The following is a 20,003-nucleotide window of genomic DNA, read 5'->3' on the forward strand; positions in this document are numbered from 1 at the left end:
TAAGTAGAGTATTTTTTATTAGTTAATGGTGGTTCTTTTAAAACGTCACTCTAAAGTAATTTCTCTGTGGTTTTATTTTTGTATGTTCTATAAAAATAAAATTTGTTAAGTGAATAAAGTTTGAGTATTTGAGATGTTTTCCCTCTATATTGCTAAATGGAACTAAATGGAAGAAAATATATGGTCTTCTACCAGAAATATTGTATAGGCATAAATGTGTTTCTGGAGTTATGAGCACACGAGTCTGAGGATATCTGTGGTTGTGTTTTCTTCTTCCCTCTCATTTCAACAGCACTTCATAACAACCGAAGTACTCAAGTTGTTTAGTCTTAAGAAGGAGCCAAACCACAAAACAGATTGGCAAAAAATGATGAAATTTGGAAGAAAGAAGAGAGACCGAGTAGATCACATCCTGGTTAGTGCTCACAACAAAACTGTTTTTATTTTGGTCATGGCATCTTAACTCAAAATGTACATAGAGTTCAAAAGGAAAGTGTGTGTGATTAATCTTAAGTTCATGAGACTGAAACTCAACCCCTGCTGCATTTCCACCCCTCAGGTGTAGGAATGACTTTGTTTTGTTCTCTTCAGCAAATATTTAATTTAACCAACAGAAATTTGTGGAGATTAGGAGAAACCAAAACTTGAGTGAATCACAGTTGAAGGTAATGTAACAATAGGAAAGTGCTGTGCAGCTGGACCCTGGAGCCAGACTGCCCACAGTTAACCCTGCCAAGTTATAGACCTGTCAAGTCTTCGTTCTCGGTCTGCAAAATGAAGGTGTTAATAGCTACATACCTGATCAAATTATTAAGAGAATTAAATATATATTTATTTTCAGGCATGTGTTGCTTAAGTGGGGATACATTGAGGGTAAATTGTAATTCAAACATGATAGTATTTAGACAAACCTAGAAGGTATAGGTCAGCCATATGACATGGTCACTTTATACTTTTAGGAGATGAGGCAAATATCAGATGGATGAAGCTGCTGTACTGTTTTTCAGTAAACTTTTACTTATAAGTAGGAGTATACTTTAAAATAATTAAAAGTATAGGCCAAGATATACACAAAGCAGTAATAGTCACTTATTACCATTATCAAGTACAATGCATAGTTGTAGGCACTGTTTTTTGGGTTTTTTGTTTGGTTTTTTGTTTGTTTGTTTGTTTATTTTTGAGACAGGGTCTCACTGCATTGCCCAGGCTGACCTCTGACTCAGTTATTCTGTTTCAGCCTTTCAAGTGCTGACATTGGAGGCATGGCCTATGTTACTATCTGCTTATATGCTAGCATCAGGCCATTTTATCATTACTCCAAACATATGAGTAAGGGATTGACTAGGACTTTGTGATGGGTACCATGTCACTAGGAGATAGGAATTTTTCATTTTCAGTTCTCTATGTAGCCTGTCACTGACCAAAGTGTCTCTATGTAGCACATGACTAAATATATGAAAAACTCAGAACATTTCCCCCTAAGTAACTCAATGAATATTAGCTGTTTCCGTTCTGTCAGTATTATCGCCATTGTCCAGAACATTAGCTTGAGAAGATTTATTTGGTTTTATCATACATTTCTCTAACATTAGCAAAATGTTGACCAGGTCTGGGGATATAGCTCAGCTGGTAGAATTCTCTCCTTGCATGCATGAGGCTGAGTTTGATCCTCAGCAAAAAGGAAAAAAAAAAAAGGAAATATTTATCCAAAAAAGAAAAAAAAATCTGTATGCTTGTCCCTAAAAATTGAATGTGAAGTAGAAGCAAATATTAGAAAACTCATATTAGCTCAGATTTACCTCTAGATTGAATTTCATTTTATTCTAAACTTTTCTATATTTCCTATATTAACATTTTAATAATGAAAAAAGTATAATGGTATAATTTATCATTATATATTCATTGTCTCACTCAGTAATATGTGAGAAGATATTTGTTTAATATTTTATTATTCTTTCTCATACCTTATTTTAATGGTTCTCAACCTGTGGGTCTTGACTGCTTTGTTGTCATATACCTATCAAATATTTACATTACAATACATAACTGTAGCAAAATTACAATCATGAACTGTATTTAAAGGTTGTAGCATTAAGAAGGTTGAGAACCACTGCCTTATTTGGTCTTTACAACCATTATATGGGGGGAAAAGAACTAATTGTATACTGTTTTGCAAGTGAAGAAGTTTAGTTTGAAAGGTAAGCAACTACCTAGTGATAAAATCAAAGGTTTAGCCAGCCAATCCTTTCTAGAGCCTTACCCTCAAGGAGGTAGATATGTCTATATTTCTACAACATTTAGAATTTCTTATAATCAAAATTTCAATCCCTTCACTTCTTAGAAATTAAAGAAAAAAATTTAAAAGACATTCAGTCAAGGATTGCATTAAGGACTGACTGTGAAATGATAAGCCTGTGCTTCATCGGTTCCCGCTTTCCTGGCAGGACATAGAGCATGATTGGGCAATTAAAACAGAATAGGAAATGTGGTACAGGTGTCAGTGAGCAGAAGCCCATATAACGAAGCAGCTTCTAAGGAGGTGACATTAGGTTGGGATCTTAGATGACTGAGGTATGGGAGAGAGAAGAATGATGTAGGGACCTGGAATGTCAGGGGGATTAGAGACTAGGGAGGAGCTGCTATGAGATCAGCTGGAAAGGCAGTCTTTGGCTTGCAATATTTTTAAAGCAGTGGTAAAGATTTTGGATTTTGTTTTTGAAGCAAGGACTTTAAGGAGGGAAAACTTTACGATTAATTAGATTTATAATTTTAAGAAATCACAGAGGATCACTTGAAATGAGCATGGAGGAAGAGACAGCTAGATGGTATGATAGTGAAAGATAATTTCTCTAGTGTGTTAAGCAAGATGTCTTATATTGGAGGAAGGCCACTAGTTAGTTCTTGGCTGCTTAGCCCCAAAATAATCACACATTAACTGTATTAATTAAATCCACTGCTTGGCCAATTACTTAAGCCTATTGCTAGCCAACTCTTACATCGAGAATTAACCCATCTCCATTATTTTATATTTTACCACAAGGCTCATGGCCTACTGGCAAGGTTTCAGCATGTCTGTCTTTGGCAGCAGCTCCTTGGCTTTTCCTTGACTCCACCCTTCTTTCTTCCAGCATTCAGTTTAGTTTTCCCCGCCTACCTAAATTCTGCCCTATCAACAGGCCAAGGCAGTTTCTTTATTCACCAATGGTATTCACAGCATACATAGGGGAATCCCACATCAATCTTAGATATGTGTTTTAAGTATTGTGAAAGAACTCAGGAAACAGGCATAGACAGTTAGACTTCAACATCAAAGGTTATGAAGACATTGTGATTTGGAGCCATTTTCAGGCCCAAACTGATAATCAGTAGTAAATAAATTATAATAAACAGACTAATCTGAAGTGTTTTATGAGGCGTATCCCTACAGCAGAGGCTCACACTAGGTGCCACACCTAACCGTTTAAGCAGAGGAATCTCTCCATCTGTTAGCAGAAAATTCTCAAATATGAAATAAGATGTTTCACTTGAAATAAAGATTATTTTAGCTTGAGTATGGATGGTGTACATCTGCATTCTAAGAATTGAAGAGACTTTTAGACATGATGATGCATGCCTGTAATCCCAGCACTCGGGAGGCTGAAAGAGGAAGATTGAGAGTTCAAGACTAACCTGAGCCATCTAATAAGACCTTCTCTCAGAGAAAACAGAATTCTTTACTTACTCTTTATATTATATTTTTGAGGCAGGATCTCACTATATAACTCTGGCTGGCCTGAAACTCTGTAGAACAGGCTGGTCTTGAACTCAAAAAGATCCACCTGCCTCTGCCTCCTGCATACAGGGATTAAAGATGTGCACCACACATCTGTCAGAAAAAAAAGAATTTAAGATATAAATAAGAAATAAATAAAATAAGAAAAATGTATTATATGAATGTCCTCTTTGCTGGTCATATTTTTACATGTGTGTAGCTTTTTATATTATGAGTTTGTTCTTCTTAATGTATAATGAAATGATAATATTAATTTCTTTTTTTTTTTTTTTTTTTTTTTGGTTTTTCGAGACAGGGTTTCTCTGTGGCTTTGGAGCCTATCCTGGAACTAGCTCTTGTAGACCAGGCTGGTCTCGAACTCACAGAGATCTGCCTGCCTCTGCCTCCCGAGTGCTGGGATTAAAGGCATGCGCCACCATCGCCTGGCTAATATTAATTTCTTGAACTAACTAGAACTTAATAAAAATCTAAGTAAACTAGTCTCTCTATTAGACAATCTAGGATTTGCAAAAACTGATGGTTTTACATTTTATAGGAGATATAAACCACAAATCATTATTTTAGTATGGAAGAAATAAGAATTTTTGAAAGCTTAAAAATTTATTATACTCATGCTTATTTTAGAAAATTTAGAAAGTTCTAATTAATCAAAAATACTGCCACCTAAATAACTCAGTATTTCAATATATGTAGATTTTAAATTTTTGTAAAGAGAATTTCCTAAATGGAGACTATAGTTCCTTTTTGGAATGATTGTTTTATTTAATAAAATGTAGGCGTTTTCTCTGCCGCAGGTGTCTTTACTTAACAGTATAGACCTTTTCTGTGCATTGAGCACAGCTCCCTCCCATTAGTTTTCGCAAAGTGTGCTTCTCAGGTGAGGCAGGCTGGTGGCTGAGTGCTCAGGTGCCCTCTTGGCTTCCCTCACCCATTTCAGAAGCCATCTCAGCTCTTACAGTAAGTATTAAACGTGCGCAGTGTGTACATTAATTCTCTTGGCAAGAATCTTGTCCTTAATTTGCTTGTTTACAACATCGCCAACAACATGCTGGATGGTGTGTAGACTCTCCTAGTTCTGCCATGGTGACAGTCCTGAGGCATTCCCTTTTGAATTCCCCATTGATATCTACAGCACCCTTTTTGTTAACTTGTGTGACTATGCCCAAAGGAACAACTCTTCGTTTCCTAAAAGCCTAAAAGCAGGTGCCTTTCCCCTTTCCCTTGTGTTTGTCATTTTGGCTGCCTTTGCCAAAAGCTAATTTCTATTACTTCTGACCATTTTATTTTTGTATGGAAGTACAGTAATCGCTCCTAGTACATGGTGATTTATTTAACCATTCCTCTGCTGTAATGAACATTTTATGGTATTTTTTTTTTGCACATTTTTCTGGTAATGTCCTTAGGACAAATTAGTAAAAATGAGGAGCTGTTAGTGTGTGTCATTTATAGAGTGTGTGGGTACCAGCTATAAATGTGTATCGCTTACCAGTTTATAGTGTGTGGGTACCAGCTATAAATGTGTATCGCTTACCAGTTTTTGAAAAACTTCATTAAGAATTTATTTGGCTGTATGTAAGTTCATTCTTTCATTAAAGCCCCTTTAGTTTTTCTAAATCTTTAACATGTTTAATTAGAAAAATATTTCAAAGGTATGGAAAAGAACAGAACTTTGTTTCAGTATCTCTCATTCTGTTGTAATATGGACGGCGGGGCTGCGTCCCCGGCACCCAGCCGCCCACATGGCTAGCTTATGAACCAAAATAATTACACGGAAACTGTATTCTTTTGAACACTGCCTGGCCCATTAGTTCCAGCCTCTTATTGGTTAGCTCTTATATCTAGATTAACCCATTTCTAATAATCTGTGTAGCACCACGATCTGGTGGCTTACCAGGGAGATCTTAACCTGCGTCTGTGTCTGGTGGGCGAATCATGGCGACTCCTTACTCGGCTTCTTTCTCCCAGCATTCTGTTCTGTCTACTCCACCCACCTAAGGGCTGGCCTATAAATGGGCCAAGGCAGTTTCTTTATTAAATGAAAGTAACTCCTCCATCATTTCCCCTTTTTTTGTTTAAACAAAAAAGGCTTTAACTTTAACATAGTAAGATTACATATAGCAAAACAGCTATCAAGCAAGAATTACAGTTACAATATTTATATCTATTTTATCTCTTATCATAACTAAGGAAAACTATAACTATCTATCCATTCTTCAACTCCATCAAAGACTCCAGAAGGATATAATATTACCTAAGCAAACAAGAGATCCAAAACTCTAGAAATGACAGAGACATCTCACTGCCTAGACAGTCACCCAAAGTTCTTTTGTACCGTTGGGGCATCCATCTTCAGCCTTCAGGCCCATAGTATCCAGCAGACATTTTCATCAAGCAGGAAATTCCAAAGACAGTTCAGTCACTTTTTGCTGTGTCCTACAGAATGTCTCGCAGACTCTTTTATGGGTCAGGAACCCCAAAAGACCATCTCACCTTTAGGCAAGTTTAGCAGTCCTCTCTCTGCGGGTTCTCTGTGTCCAGTTTATGCAACAGTCCAGGCAAGAGCAGTTTCTTGCCCAAATGGCTATCAGACTCCTTAAGGAGCCTCTTCGATGCCCATCTTCCTCTTGAAGTAGATTGGTGCTGTCAGGAGCAGATGTGTCTCATTTTCATAAAAAGCCCTAAGTTATTAAAACATTAAATGCTATATTCTGCAGTCTTTGAAAGATATGAAGAATGCCTATCTAGCTGAAATATATCTATGCACATCTAGAAAATCTAACTAACATGACTAAAAGCTTGACAATTATTGATGATTATCCATTAACAACCTATATTCATTACATTTTTAAATGAACTATATAATCACAATACCTTAATCAAGATTAGAAATACATATACATATAACAAAATTGACCTTAAAATCTATACCAATGCAAATTAATCATATCTATATCATATCCCCCTTTAAATGTAAAAGAATATTCATAAACAATATTTGGGAATATGGGCGCAGTTTTTTTCTCTCCAAACTGCTTCCTGCTGAATGGGGGCGCTGTATTCACATCTTTCATGGTGTAACCTGTGTGTCAGGGTCATCTCAGTCGGCAGTTGAGTGAAGTAATTTTCTGAAGGTGTTTACAGCAACCTTTCAGGAGGGCGTGGTCTATCATACCATATCGGGATAGACGCAATCCACAGAGTCTCATCCTCTGTGAAAACAAAAGAAGACCCTCTCCAAAGCATCATATCCTTAGACCCATATTCTGAAATCATAATACCCTTGTATCCATTCTGGTTTAGCTTGGCAGCCCATATAATGAAATGTCTCTCTGCATTTAGCTCCTTTACAGTCAAAAATTTTAAAGAAAACACAATGTACATAATCCAGACTCTCTGTGAATTTTCCATTTTTACGTGGCTTATTTTTCTTTATTTCTTTTAATCTATAACTATCTGTACTCTGTCTCTTTAAAGACTTTATCCTTTTTTTTTAAACCATTAACTTTATTCTCTATATTTGTTTCTTCTCTCTCTAGCCTACGTACACTCACCAACACTGTGGTCTTTTATGTCTGAATCTGTTTTATTGTAAATCTGTAATTTTTTTACTATCCAGGAGCATTTCTTAAAATGTTAAGCACTTCTTAAAAACTTAAGTTGCACCATATACAGGTAATACGGTACTGTGTCCTGCCCAGCCTAAACTTTAACTGTGCTGTTATTATGGTAATTACGGTAATTACAGTAGTTCCTGCCTGAGACCAGCACAGTTCAGCATGACAGAGCTGAGCCGCTCCTGCCTCAGAGCCATCTGGTGCCCCTGAACCATTCACAGTTCCAGGCACACAGCAGTCCACATTGCCATCAAGCAAGCCATAGCACTTTACTCCAAATGCTCCATTCAAAGACTCTGTCTCCCGCAGGAGCCAGACAGAGATCGTGATGGCAGCACAGCCCAGAAAGCCGGCATTTTAAAACAGCCAGTTTTTTCCTGTTGCTGAGTCAGGACAATTTCTTTGCCGTATGCAACCCACAAACAGCAAAAAGCTGTCTTAAATTCTGTGTCCTTTTTTTTAAGCCCTCTCAGGTTTTATGTGGAGTTCATTATCACGCTGGGCGCCACTCTGTTGTAATATGGACGGCGGGGCTGCGTCCCCGGCACCCAGCCGCCCACATGGCTAGCTTATGAACCAAAATAATTACACGGAAACTGTATTCTTTTGAACACTGCCTGGCCCATTAGTTCCAGCCTCTTATTGGTTAGCTCTTATATCTAGATTAACCCATTTCTAATAATCTGTGTAGCACCATGATCTGGTGGCTTACCAGGGAGATCTTAACCTGCGTCTGTGTCTGGTGGGCGAATCATGGCGACTCCTTACTCGGCTTCTTTCTCCCAGCATTCTGTTCTGTCTACTCCACCCACCTAAGGGCTGGCCTATAAATGGGCCAAGGCAGTTTCTTTATTAAATGAAAGTAACTCCTCCATCATCATTCCATCTGAGTTCAGTTGCCCTAATCCTAAAGTTCAAACTTTAGGGTTCCTTTAATTTTGGGTTTTCAGACTCTTGGTCTTTACTTCAACTGTCTGTTTCAATTCTTGCTTTTTGTTGCTGCTGCTGCTGATCCCTGGTCTTGGGCGTGAGCTGAGTTACCCTAGCCATGTGTGTGTGTGTGTGTGTGTGTGTGTGTGTGTGTGTGTGTGTTGAGGCTAGATCTTATTATGATGTAACCCAGGCTGGCATTGATCTCTTATCATTCCTCCTGCCTCCGCCTCTTGAGTTCTGGGATTCTAGTTTTTAACCACTGTGCCTGGTCATGTTTTGGATCGGCATTCTTGACAGCTAGTTTTTAGTGTGTGTTAGAGAGGTTGTCTCCCAGGCTGAGCTTATTCTTACTACCCCATTCCTACAGCCTTACCTTCCCAGTCTTGGGATTATAGGTGTGCACCGTCATGTTGTTTGGATGTGAATAGCCCCCATAAGCTCACATATTTGCATGGTTGGTCCCCAGTTGATGGACTGTTTGGGAGGGATTGGGAGGAGCTGTGTCACTGGACTTTGAGGTTTTGGGTGACCAAGCCAGGCCCAGTGTTTCTGTCTTGCAGGTCAGGATGTGCTCCCTTCCACAATGATAATGGACTGACCTTTGAGACTAGAAGCCAGCCCCAGTTAAATGCTTTTCCTTGGTCATGGTGTCTCTTCACAGCAATAGAACAGTGACTACGACACCATCACATCCAGTTAGTCTTTTTCTACTTTGGGGGAGGGGAATGTGTGTAAGGAGAGGACGGCTCAAGAGTCAGTTTATCCTTTGATCTTGAGGGTTCTGGAGAGCAAACTGAGGCTGTTAGGCCTGCACCTCTAACCACACACTCCAACCCCACCCCCACAGTCATCTCACCAGCTCCTCCCCCCGTAGTCTTTTTTTAGAATAAATTGTTTTTGATAGAGTCCAAGAATTCTATTGTTTTTTAAACAAACCTTTCCCTTTTAATGACTTGTTTTTATTTTTTCTGTTCATTGTTATGTCTGTGTGAGGGTGTCAGAACCCCTGAAACTGGATTTATAGACAGTCGTGTACTACCATGTGGGTGAGTAGACAGGAGTCCATGAGCAGATCCTAGAGTTGTGTAGGTGAGGAGGAGCAATCAGCTGGGTGGAAGGGCTCTCCCTGGGGGAGTGCTTCCGGGAGAGGGTGGGATCTATGGTTCACAAAGGTTTCTAATGGCCAAGTAAACTAGGAACTCAAAGATGACCACTGACTTTAATAGGAACTAATTCTTGACCTCAATGTAGTTTTGGAAGCATAAATGGATAAACTTGGTATGAGTTTCATGAGAGACAGATTTGGAAATGCCAAAGCAAACATGCAGAAAAAATTATGTTGCAAATAGAAAAATGAAGGCGGAAGTAATGATTAGAACAGTTGTGTTAATTTGAGAGAATTCATTCCTGGAGTGCTAACAGGCAGGATTCAGTAGAGGAAATGTGATGTTCTGGGGGAGAAGATCACAGTATCCCAGAGATATGAAATCCACACAGTGGGGAATGAATAAATTGAGATAATTTATATCTGTAGCGTGGAATAGCTATTTTTTTATGGTAAGACATTTAAATTTTACTTCACTATTTTGGAACATAAAACATTTTTTTTACTCCAGATATACTACTGTACAATAGATCTCTGTACTTCTGTCTGACATGTACCCTTTGACCAGCATTCTACTTTCTCCTCCTGTGATGCAGAAATATGATCACACATAAATATATATATTTGTCTTTCCTTATTAGGACTGTTTCACTAAATCTAGGTTCATTTGCTTTATGACAAGCAGGTTGTGATGCTTTCTCATCGTCACATCTTCTTTGTCTATCCACCCTGATCTACCTTCTGTTGGTCTCATACTTTGGCTGTTGTGATCATGGAATGCATGATGCAGAAATCCCACTGACAACGTCTGTTTCTTTGGATGCATAAGGATATTATGGTTTCATTCTTTTGAGGTACTTCATAGTGTTTAGGTGGCTATAGCAATTTACATTCCCACCAACAATGATTTTTGTGCTCCAACCAGCATGAATTTAGGTATCTCTGGATTGAGTTTTCACCCTCTACTGATGCATTTTCTCATGCAGTTGTTATTCATTTGCATCACTTTGAAATATCTGTTCTGACCCTTTGCCCTCTTTGTTTAGCCAAAGCTGACATGATCCTACTTCCTTAGCCCAGCATACCTGGCCTTTGCCCACTTTTAAAGTTGGGTTGTTTTCTTGCTGTGAATTGCTTGAGCTTAAATATTTGGGATTTTAATCCCTTACCAGACTGAGTCTGTGTAAATATTTTCTCCCATCTGTGTGCTGTGCTCACTTTGTTGTGTAACTTTTTAGTTTGATTTGATCCCACTTGTTTTTTGCTTTGTATCCTATGAAAGAAAAAAGAAAAAAAAAAAAACAAAAAAACCATTTCCACTCCACTGTCATGTTTTCCCATTTCTTTCTAGTGTAATAGTTTCAGATCTTATGTTTGCCTTTAATCCATCCTTGTATACAGTAGAAGGATCCAATTTTATCCTTCTATAAATACACCTATCTAGTTTTCCTAGCACCGTTTATTGAAGAGATATCCTTTCCTCGTTGTGTATTCTGGTTCATTGGTCATTGTGTTACAGGAGCTTAGTGAATCCCCAAGTCCAGACCTCCAGCTGTGTCTGGGTAGTGCATGTGTATCCAGATGATCTCTTCCAGATGTGTAGAACCAGACACTGACATCAGCTTCTTCTCCTATTGCTACCAACCTTACTTTTTTAAAGAGTCTCATCAAATTGGACCTGGAGCTCGCTGAGTGACTGGCCTGGCTGTCTTTACCTCTGCTAGCACTGTTATTAATACAGGTATTAATATCACATTGAGCCATCTTTCCAGCACTCCCTTCTTTAAAAGCTTTAAATAAAAACTTTTTTTTTTTTTTTTTTTTTTTTTTTCCGAGACAGGGTTTCTCCGTAGCTTTTGGTTCCTGTCCTGGAACTAGCTCTTGTAGACCAGGCTGGCCTCGAACTCACAGAGATCCGCCTGCCTCTGCCTCCCGAGTGCTGGGATTAAAGGCGTGCGCCACCACAGCCCGGCTTTTAAATAAAAACTTAATGGCATTAGAATTTAAAATACCCCTCTACCCAGGACAGGCAACCTGTGATTCTCAGGGCTTCCCAGGGGAGGACTATGAAGAAAACAAAAAGAAGGAAAAACTATGCTGTTTGTTTGAGATAAGCCTGCATAGAGGTCAGCCCCAGGACTAAGAAAGGCAAGGAAACCCAAACAACTTCATGGCAGCTGGTAGGGACTGAGCCTAGGGGGTAGGACTTCTAGGAAGGAAAAGAACGTGGTCTTAAGATGAATTACCTTCCTTGGGATGGTCTATTAGCCAAGGCCTTCATCTCCAGTTGAGTGAACTTAAGGAAGAGAGTTGAGGTGTGTCTCTACCTAGAGGGAGATTTCGTTCTTTGCTGTTACATTCCCCACCCTGAAGACGTAACCTTAAAATCGTTTAGGAAATGAGCTGAGACTAGAAAATAGCTAGATGTAACCCACTGCTATCCAGAGCTGTTCACCAGACGGGGTTAAGGCTTGGATTAGAGTTTTAGTTCCCCCACGTGTAACCTACAGTCAGGGATGCATGTTTGGGAGGAGATGAGAAGCCGACAGTCTTTCCTGGCAGTGTCTGACCAGAGAGAAAAGGCCATTTCTGGAACTGCTGCCTCAGGGTACTTCCAGGTACCTGCCTTGAGCTGCCTTCCAGTGCTGTTATCCCCTCCAAAGTGACCATAAGTGCCATTTAGGAAGTTGGAGTGACAATCAAACCTGACTTGTACTGCTGGGTCGAGGCACCTGTCCGGTAGGCCTACCTAGGGGACCCTAAAAGTACATTGGAAGTTCTATTAATATAACAGCCAGGAGTAGGGAAGAAAGGAAGTCAAGATTTTGCCTGGCACCTGGAGAGAGATGTGTAGAGGTGAAGGCAAGAGCTGGCAGCAATATAACACCCTTGGCAGCAATATAACGCCCTTGGCAGCAATATAACGCCCTTGGCAGGGAATAGGAAAGGCCAGAGGTTATACTGTAAATGTTCAAATCAGAGCCCGTTAGCATCTGCTGAAGGGCTCCCCTCTTCTTCCCCCTTCCACTTTGACCTCGAAGGCTGGACTCCAAGAGCTGAGCCCAGGATAAGCTTGCAGGCCCTTCTGAGTTGTTGGAGAAGCTAGAGTCACAGTATGAAGGCCTCCTGGCTCCATCCCCCCACACTATTACAAGCCTGTAGACTTGTGAAATTTGGCCATCATTCCAGATTATCATATTTGTTGGTTCTTTCTTCATAAATGTCTACTATATTGCCTAGGTTTTATTACCTGCAATTGATATGCCTACCTCCATCTAAGTCATTGTTTGAAACCATGAACTGCGCTTGGCATGGTCATTCATGCTTGTAATCCCAGCACTCGGAAAGCTGAGGCAGGAAGATTACCATGAGTTTGAATCCTACCAGGACTACAGCGTGAGGCCCATCTCAGAAAACCCAAAACCATGAATTTGCAAAGCCAACATTCTCCAGTCATTAAAAAGATCCATTCCAGACACTGACCAAATACCTTCTCTTTACACCATGCCAATCACAACCCAGAAGGTCCCTGGAAGCTCACAGCCATGTACAGTGTGGTTGATCAGGGGAGAGAGCGGAATGGAAGTACAAAGGGTCTTCCACATCAGCAAGGCAGAAGGGAGAGATTCCTTCCAGATAGCTAGCTGTCCTTTAGTCACAGTGCAGCTTAGCTGCCTCTGCTGGGAACAGGCCAGTTGTGGGAGACAATCCTGGCCACCATCTCTTCACATTGCACCAGCACAGGTTAAACGTTTTCCTTTGTCGCCCCTTTTTGTCTGAGAAATCTTCATGCAGCCTCAGGCATATAAATAAGTATAGCAATCAAACATTTACTGATAATAAACCAGAGATCTTAAGGCATTTCTTTGGTACACAGATATAAATTGAACGTTGAAGATTAAAGCACATCTGCATGCTAATGAGACAGATGTGCTCACTTGTTTTCACATAAAGAATCAAATCTTGGCTGAATATATTATACTGCAGGACAGAGCATCTCCAACATTTTTCAGTTGGTTTGATTTCATAGCCATCAATGCTGAAAACATCACTTTTATATAGTGCAAAGTGACAGAAGTATATTTTGAATTATATCAGAAATCATTGGAAATTTTGTTGTAATTCCAAGCCAAACTCAAGTCAACAAATTACAGTACAGTCCAAAGGGTAACTAACTAGTTTAATAACATGCTGATGAAACACTGAAATTCTGTTTTCTATAATTAATCACGTATTCTGTAAGATCAGAAAACATTAGCTCATACAGTGGTATCAATCTAAACAGCTGTTTGGGACACCTTTTGATGTTGTAGCAGGCATGATGTTACACAGTGTACATGTATGTTTTGAACCAAGGCTGCAGTGATATAACATGTGACTATTAACAGAAACACGTCTAAACTATTATGTATTTGATATTTGATCATTGCATATTCAGAAGTCTTATACCATTGTTGTGTGTGTGTGTGTGTTTACACACATGTGATACCACTTTTAAGAAACTGTTCTAGTCTACAGCTACCCAGTTTGTGTTGAGGGGGTTACTGTTAGACTTTTATTTCTAATTTAATGAATTTGTTTATATGCTTTACACAAAGGCACACATACATCTGCAGAGATATATGTGAAATAGGATATAACAGACTCTGAAAACTAGAAGGAAATAATAGAGATGGATCTATTGTCATTGTGGTACCAAGGTGGGCTTTGATCTGAGAGTCAGACAAAAAGGAAGGGACAGAGTGGTTCCTGGTTTGCAGTCCTGGGTACTGGACTTGGGGCTTCATGGCCTGCTGGCTGTGCTGTGCCCACTGAGCTCCACTTGGCCGCTGCCCTTTGAGGAAGAAAGCAGTAGTTAGTGTTGGTAGCTGGTCTGTTGAAACTGTGCATTTGCTTGGGGTGGGTGGTGCATCCACACTACACTGAAGAGATAATACCGTCGTGAACTATTCCTGTTGCAAGTCTAAAAAAGATTTTTATAGGATAGCATTTTCTAAAATTCTGTTTTTGGCAAAGAGATATTTGATTAAAAGATTTAATATTAAAGATGAAATCTTCTTTACAAAAAGGAAAACTGCAGTTTAAACTGAGAATGTGAAGTCTCTTAGGCAGACCTACTTGTTAGCTTTCCCAGAGCATGCTTGTTCCCCAGCACCATACAGCGGTAGGCTGGCCTTCATACCAGTTCCTTGCTAGGTTGAATCCATATCTTCTATGTTGGCGGGATTCTGTGGCCTAGTAGAGAGAAGAAACTGAATTAAACTAATTTAAGGGTGGACTTCTCTTTAATATACTACATTCATTGTATACATTGAGAATGAGTTCCCTTAGATTTACTTGGTTGTAGACCCTTCTTCAATAGCCATCTCTTCCACAGAGTATAAATTAGGGAACAGAGGGTTGGATATCTGTAAGGCCTGCAAGCCTTCCTTCAAAGGAAAAGAGAAGGCTGCTTCCTTTTGATGTGTCAAGCCCAGCCTTAAGTGTGTAAACATGGAATGTGTTGCTCTCCAGCCTGTCCACCTCCACGCTGGGGTCTCTGCCATGTTACTGCTTCATAAAGGAGCTGAAGTACTAAGTAGTTCCCCCACCTACTCTGCTTCTCCCAGATGACACCCAACCAGCACAACTGAAACCTTTACTTGGCTTTGTTGTTGTTGTTAGACTAGAATGACCCTGTAACTGTAGCTAATTTTGATGAATTTGGAACTAGGTCAGGGCTTTTCCACCTGGCTTCCATCCCACTATAATTGTAAGGAGGCCAGTGTCTTTGGAGTATAGTTATTTAAAATTATAAGCAAGCAGTAAGCCTTGAAGAGTTACTTCTGATTTGATTAGTTTTCATTTACCTAGGAATCCCAAAAATTCTAAAATATAAAAAAAGCAAGTTATAACAATTTAAAAAATAAGCTTAAGCAGTATTGCATTTGTAAAAATATTAAAAGTTATTTTGAGAGGCAGCCTATATAGTCTTTGCTGACCTTGAACTTCTCTTCTTCTGCCTCAGTCTCCCAAGAGTTAGGCTCACAGCTATGCACCACCATGGCTGGCATTCATGTTTTTAGAATACTCTAGACCCATAGCCAGCATTTGTTGGATGAGCAGTTTTTCATCGCAGTGCATGCATCTAAACTTGTTGGTTTTCTTTCCCATAAGCTCCTATATGCATTCCCTTATGTTAACACAGACAGTGGACATGTAATTCTTAGTGTCTCCAAAGTGCTGGACTGTCATATTGAAATGTAGTTTCACGGCTATTTTTAGTTTAGATGTCAGTTTTAAAGGTGTATTGACATTATTTCTTTGGGACATATTATTGTGGATGGGACTATAACATGGGAGATGTTTCCAAGCTCTTGCGGGAAAGATTTGCTAACTTACTGCCTTCTAATGTCTAGGTCCAGGAGCTCCACGAGGAGGAGGCACAGTGGGTTAACTATGATGAGGATGAGTTGTGTGTGAAGATGCAGCTGGCTGATGGGATCTTTGAGACCTTGATCAAAGATACTATTGATGTTCTCAATCAGATCAGTGAAAAACAGGGGAGAATGCTACTTGTGTGACATCTTGCAAATAAATGGAACACTGAGTGCTAACACGAGTCCTGGGCCTTTCTGCCTCCCGATGTACACCCGTCCCCACCATAGCAAGAATGCTTCTGGACTCGCACCTGTTATTGTGGACCGCTGGTTTGGAGTTCATGGGACAATGCGGTATATCTGGTATTACAGACTTTGCCTTTACAGACTGCCCACAGGAGTGCGTGATTCTTTCTGTGGGCAGGGTTACACTCCTGATGTTGAAATTTGGTATCATCATTCACCTCCTTAGCACCCTACTAGGGCTCAGATGAGGGCTGAGAACACCAGATTTAACCTCTGAGGTTAGACAAGGCCATCACTTCCTTGAGTCTTATCAGGAAAGAGAGGTAAATAAGTTAATATTATAACTTTCAAAATATAATACTGGTCTATATAAAGAAAGTCATAAATGGACATTGTAGTCTGTGAACAGTATTAAACCCATAACCACTTCTAAAATAGGCAAATTCAAGATTCTCTGCCTATTCACATTCTGGAGTTTATTATTTCCTGAAGACCCATTCCTTCCATCCTGAAGCTGAGCAGCACCACGTGGACATCAGAAATAAGCGGTGCTTTGCTGTCTGGGCACCACCTAAACAACTGTAACCCATTGCATTCTGTTTAATTTTCCTGTCTGGGCGAAAAACAAATGCCCCACTGAAGATGAGGCTCCAGGACTGCCATGGGCTGGTTCCTCTGCCTGTCCCTCCCTACTCTTCCCTCACTTGCCCTAACCTCTACCAGCTGCTCTAGGAATCGTAGATACTCAGGACCATCTCAGGCATCCAAGCATGGCAGAAGTGGAAAGAGTTCATTTTGGCCTTCAAACTTTGAATTCCCATCTCTCCCCAGAAGTCAGATGCTGTTACTTGAATGATTTAGGAAATGAGTGTGTGCACCAAAGACAAGAAGATATTGTCTATAGTCTGCGTGCTTGTTTTGCTCTGTGGAACATTTTTTAATTTATTTTAAGATAAATTATTAAGTTGAAGATGTGTGTCCCTATTGAGAAGTGAAATTCTCATAATAGCAAACCTCTGTCTCGAAGTTTCTAGAGTTTAGTCTTCGCACAGGAAAGAAAGCTTCAGTTCTAATAAATGTGTACACATACTGAGGAATCAGTTGAGTTCATCAGAACGATGACAGGCATTTACAGCGTCGCCTATGACAGCAGGAGCAGGAGGGGACCTGAAAGTTTACTCCTGCCTCCCTTGCATTTCACAATTGTACCTGAGAACAGTCTCCAGACTCCAGCTGCTGCATCCGAGCACTCGGTGCTCACCGGGCCCTGAGCACTTGCCTTCCAGACTGGTTTCTCCATCAGTCCTGTCCTTCAAGTAATCCCGGAGGATGTGGATGATCTTAGGCGTGAATGGAAATGCCTTAGCCTTACAGTTCGGACTAGAGCAGCATGGTAAGACATCCACCAGGTTCACACTTACAGATACCCTGGACTTTACGGCGTCTTCAAAAGACATTAGAAAACCCAAAGACAGCGTAACCCTTAAGTGTGCACGTTTGTTGTTTTCTGCATCTCTCTTCCAGACTTGCCTTTGCGTCTCAGATATTTCACTATGCACACTTCATTTCTCTTCAGTTTCATTCTGTCATTACATGAGATTTGCTGAAATCATCATTGGGATATTTGCATTTTGCACAGTGACTGGTGTGCTAGCTCCTGACAATAGGAAAGCACTGAAATGTCACAACTGGGTCTCCTGAATGCTCAGGTGGGGTCTCGTCAGCATCTCCTCTGTGCATTTGCTGTTGAGCTGTCGTCTTTAGCCATAACGAGCAACTTGACTAAGAGAAGCAAAGGTTTCTTGGGGTTATTTACCAGTAGTGTGGAAATAGTGTTTTCATGTGGCCAAGGAAAGCAAAGATATTTCTCTTCAGTTTGTGTTCTTTGGAAGACAGGAAACATCTTGTGTACATCCCTTGACTGTTTGTAGGATCACATTGTCTTTATGATACTGAACTTTACAGCTGCTATACTTTTTTACAAATGAAGATCAAATTATAATAGGAATATAGGTTGTTTTCCACTCTTCATTATTTGGACCTAAAGTTAATTTTTAATAAGGTGTATCTTTACTCTTTACATTAAAATGCCAGAAAAGGAAAAACATACTGAAATAAGTCCATGGACTCAGCAATCTGGACACTGCTGGACCGTGGCAGTGACCATCCTAACCTCCTCCAGCTGTCTTCACTATCCCAGAATCCCGCGTTCCAGAAAAGATAGGAATAGACCAGTCTCATCCTTTGCCAGCAATCATATCTACAGTTTGATAGCAAAAATCAAAAGAATCTAGGGTTTCTTACTGTTTTAACTATTTGGATCTAACTGAGATGGTTTGTCGATAGGATCAGGAATGATAAATGTGGATACCCAGCCACTCCATACTGGGATCTTTTTAATGAAGCCCTGCCTCCTAACCAAGAACCTACTCTTCCCTCTTCTAATCTTTGCTCCCTCTCCCACCCCTGTCCCTTCTGTCTCTCTGCATAACTCCTCTCGAAGATCTTTGCATCAGCAGTAACACCGTTTAAAATAGCACTGTCAGAACCTAGTAGTAAACCACCATGCAGGCTTCAGATTTACTTCTGAGTCCAAAACAATTTGTGCTACCCAGGGCAGTTACCTCTGGGTTAAACAAGTACAGGGTATCAATCCCCTTTTCAGGTCTAAACAGGAATTTTTCTCTAGGGAAAAGTGGGAAGAGCTCAAAAAGTAGTTAATAAGGAAGGGGAATTCCTTCTGTGACTACAGGTCTCTGAGAAATTACCTTTCAAAAGAGATTGCATTGCTCATAAGAGTGTTGTGGCCTATTGATTAAAAACAATTTTGTTCACTTTCTTGTCTTGAAAAAAAGTGGCCTTAGCTTTTTGCAATACTTGAATAAAGTGTGTACTTGCAAAAGAATTTCTGTAGCACAGCATTAGAGACTCATAACTTTTCTGCAAGAAATTCAAACTTACATCTTCCTTTTACTACCTTAAGAATACTAGTGAATAAAACATAATTCAAAGAGCAAGTGATAGAAACTACAATGATGTTTAATGCAAATTGTAGGAATTTACATGTTTACAGATCATCTTAAACTGGTTGTGCAGCAATTCAATAAAATCTTTGTATTATAAAAATGTGAAGAAAAATGTAAACTGGTGTAAAGGAGGTACTGTCATTTTAATTAACCTATGTTTAAAAGCTTTTCCTTCTGGACTTTGCAAAGCCTTCTTGGTTACACATTGCAAAGCATTCTCTAGGGGGCTCAGCCTCCTTGTGTGTACTGTACTGTGCAGACATGAAAAAGAACCCGTTTACTGTGTGTTTGTAAATAGCCTGGTCATCAGGCCATTTTCAGCCAATAGTCACACCCGTGCAGCTCTGCACAGAAGACTAAGGGTGTGGTTTGTAAGTAATCTGTAAAATAACTGGGATGAATTCCCATGTATAGCTGTGTAAATAGATTTGTTAACTAAAATGTACTTTAAGATGAAATCTGTAAATAAATTGATTTATAAATTAATTTCATGTCAGATGTGAGTTTGTCCATTCATGAGCCAAGTTTAGAAAAGGAGTTCTCATAAAATTGACTTGTTTCTGATTTCTTGTTTTGTTCCAGGATACTTGTTCGTAGAGTACGGGGAGCTGTTTATAAAAGCTGTTGACCCTGTGCCCAGGAGACCAGCACAGGAAGCTAAGCACCTGGCTCTGGCTGCTTGTTAGTTCCTCAGGTCATCACTAAGCACCACTGTGTTCTTACCATTGTGAGACCAGTGGGGAGACGAGCTTAAAGTCTAGTGAACAAGATCATCAAAAAAATACTTTCTGGACAGGCGGTGGCACACGCCTTTAATCCCAGCACTCAGGAGGCAGAAGCAGGCCAGACTGGTCTACAAGAGCTAGTTCCAGGACAGACTCCAAGCTACAGAGAAACCTTGTCAAAAGCTTTCTGAAAACCATTGCATGCCAAACTGCCAAAGAGCTC

At 39.9% G+C, this 20,003-nt stretch overlaps 1 protein-coding gene across 5 annotated transcripts in view; it reads left to right on the plus strand.

Annotated features, from left to right (window-relative positions):
* Positions 1–19,535, plus strand: part of Cep350 (centrosomal protein 350) — a 156,368-nt gene extending 136,833 nt beyond the window's left edge. For all 5 annotated transcript variants that reach the window (XM_057769111.1, XM_057769109.1, XM_057769113.1 and 2 more), the window contains 2 exons: positions 293–415; positions 15,823–19,535. In XM_057769111.1, the coding sequence (XP_057625094.1) occupies positions 293–415; positions 15,823–15,987 (288 nt within the window). In that variant the 3' untranslated portion in view covers positions 15,988–19,535. The remainder of the gene's footprint in view (positions 1–292; positions 416–15,822) is intronic.
* The last annotated feature ends 468 nt before the right edge of the window (positions 19,536–20,003 follow it).

Source organism: Chionomys nivalis, chromosome 5 (genome assembly GCF_950005125.1).
Source record: "Chionomys nivalis chromosome 5, mChiNiv1.1, whole genome shotgun sequence".
In the NCBI taxonomy this organism is placed as follows: domain Eukaryota; kingdom Metazoa; phylum Chordata; class Mammalia; order Rodentia; family Cricetidae; genus Chionomys; species Chionomys nivalis.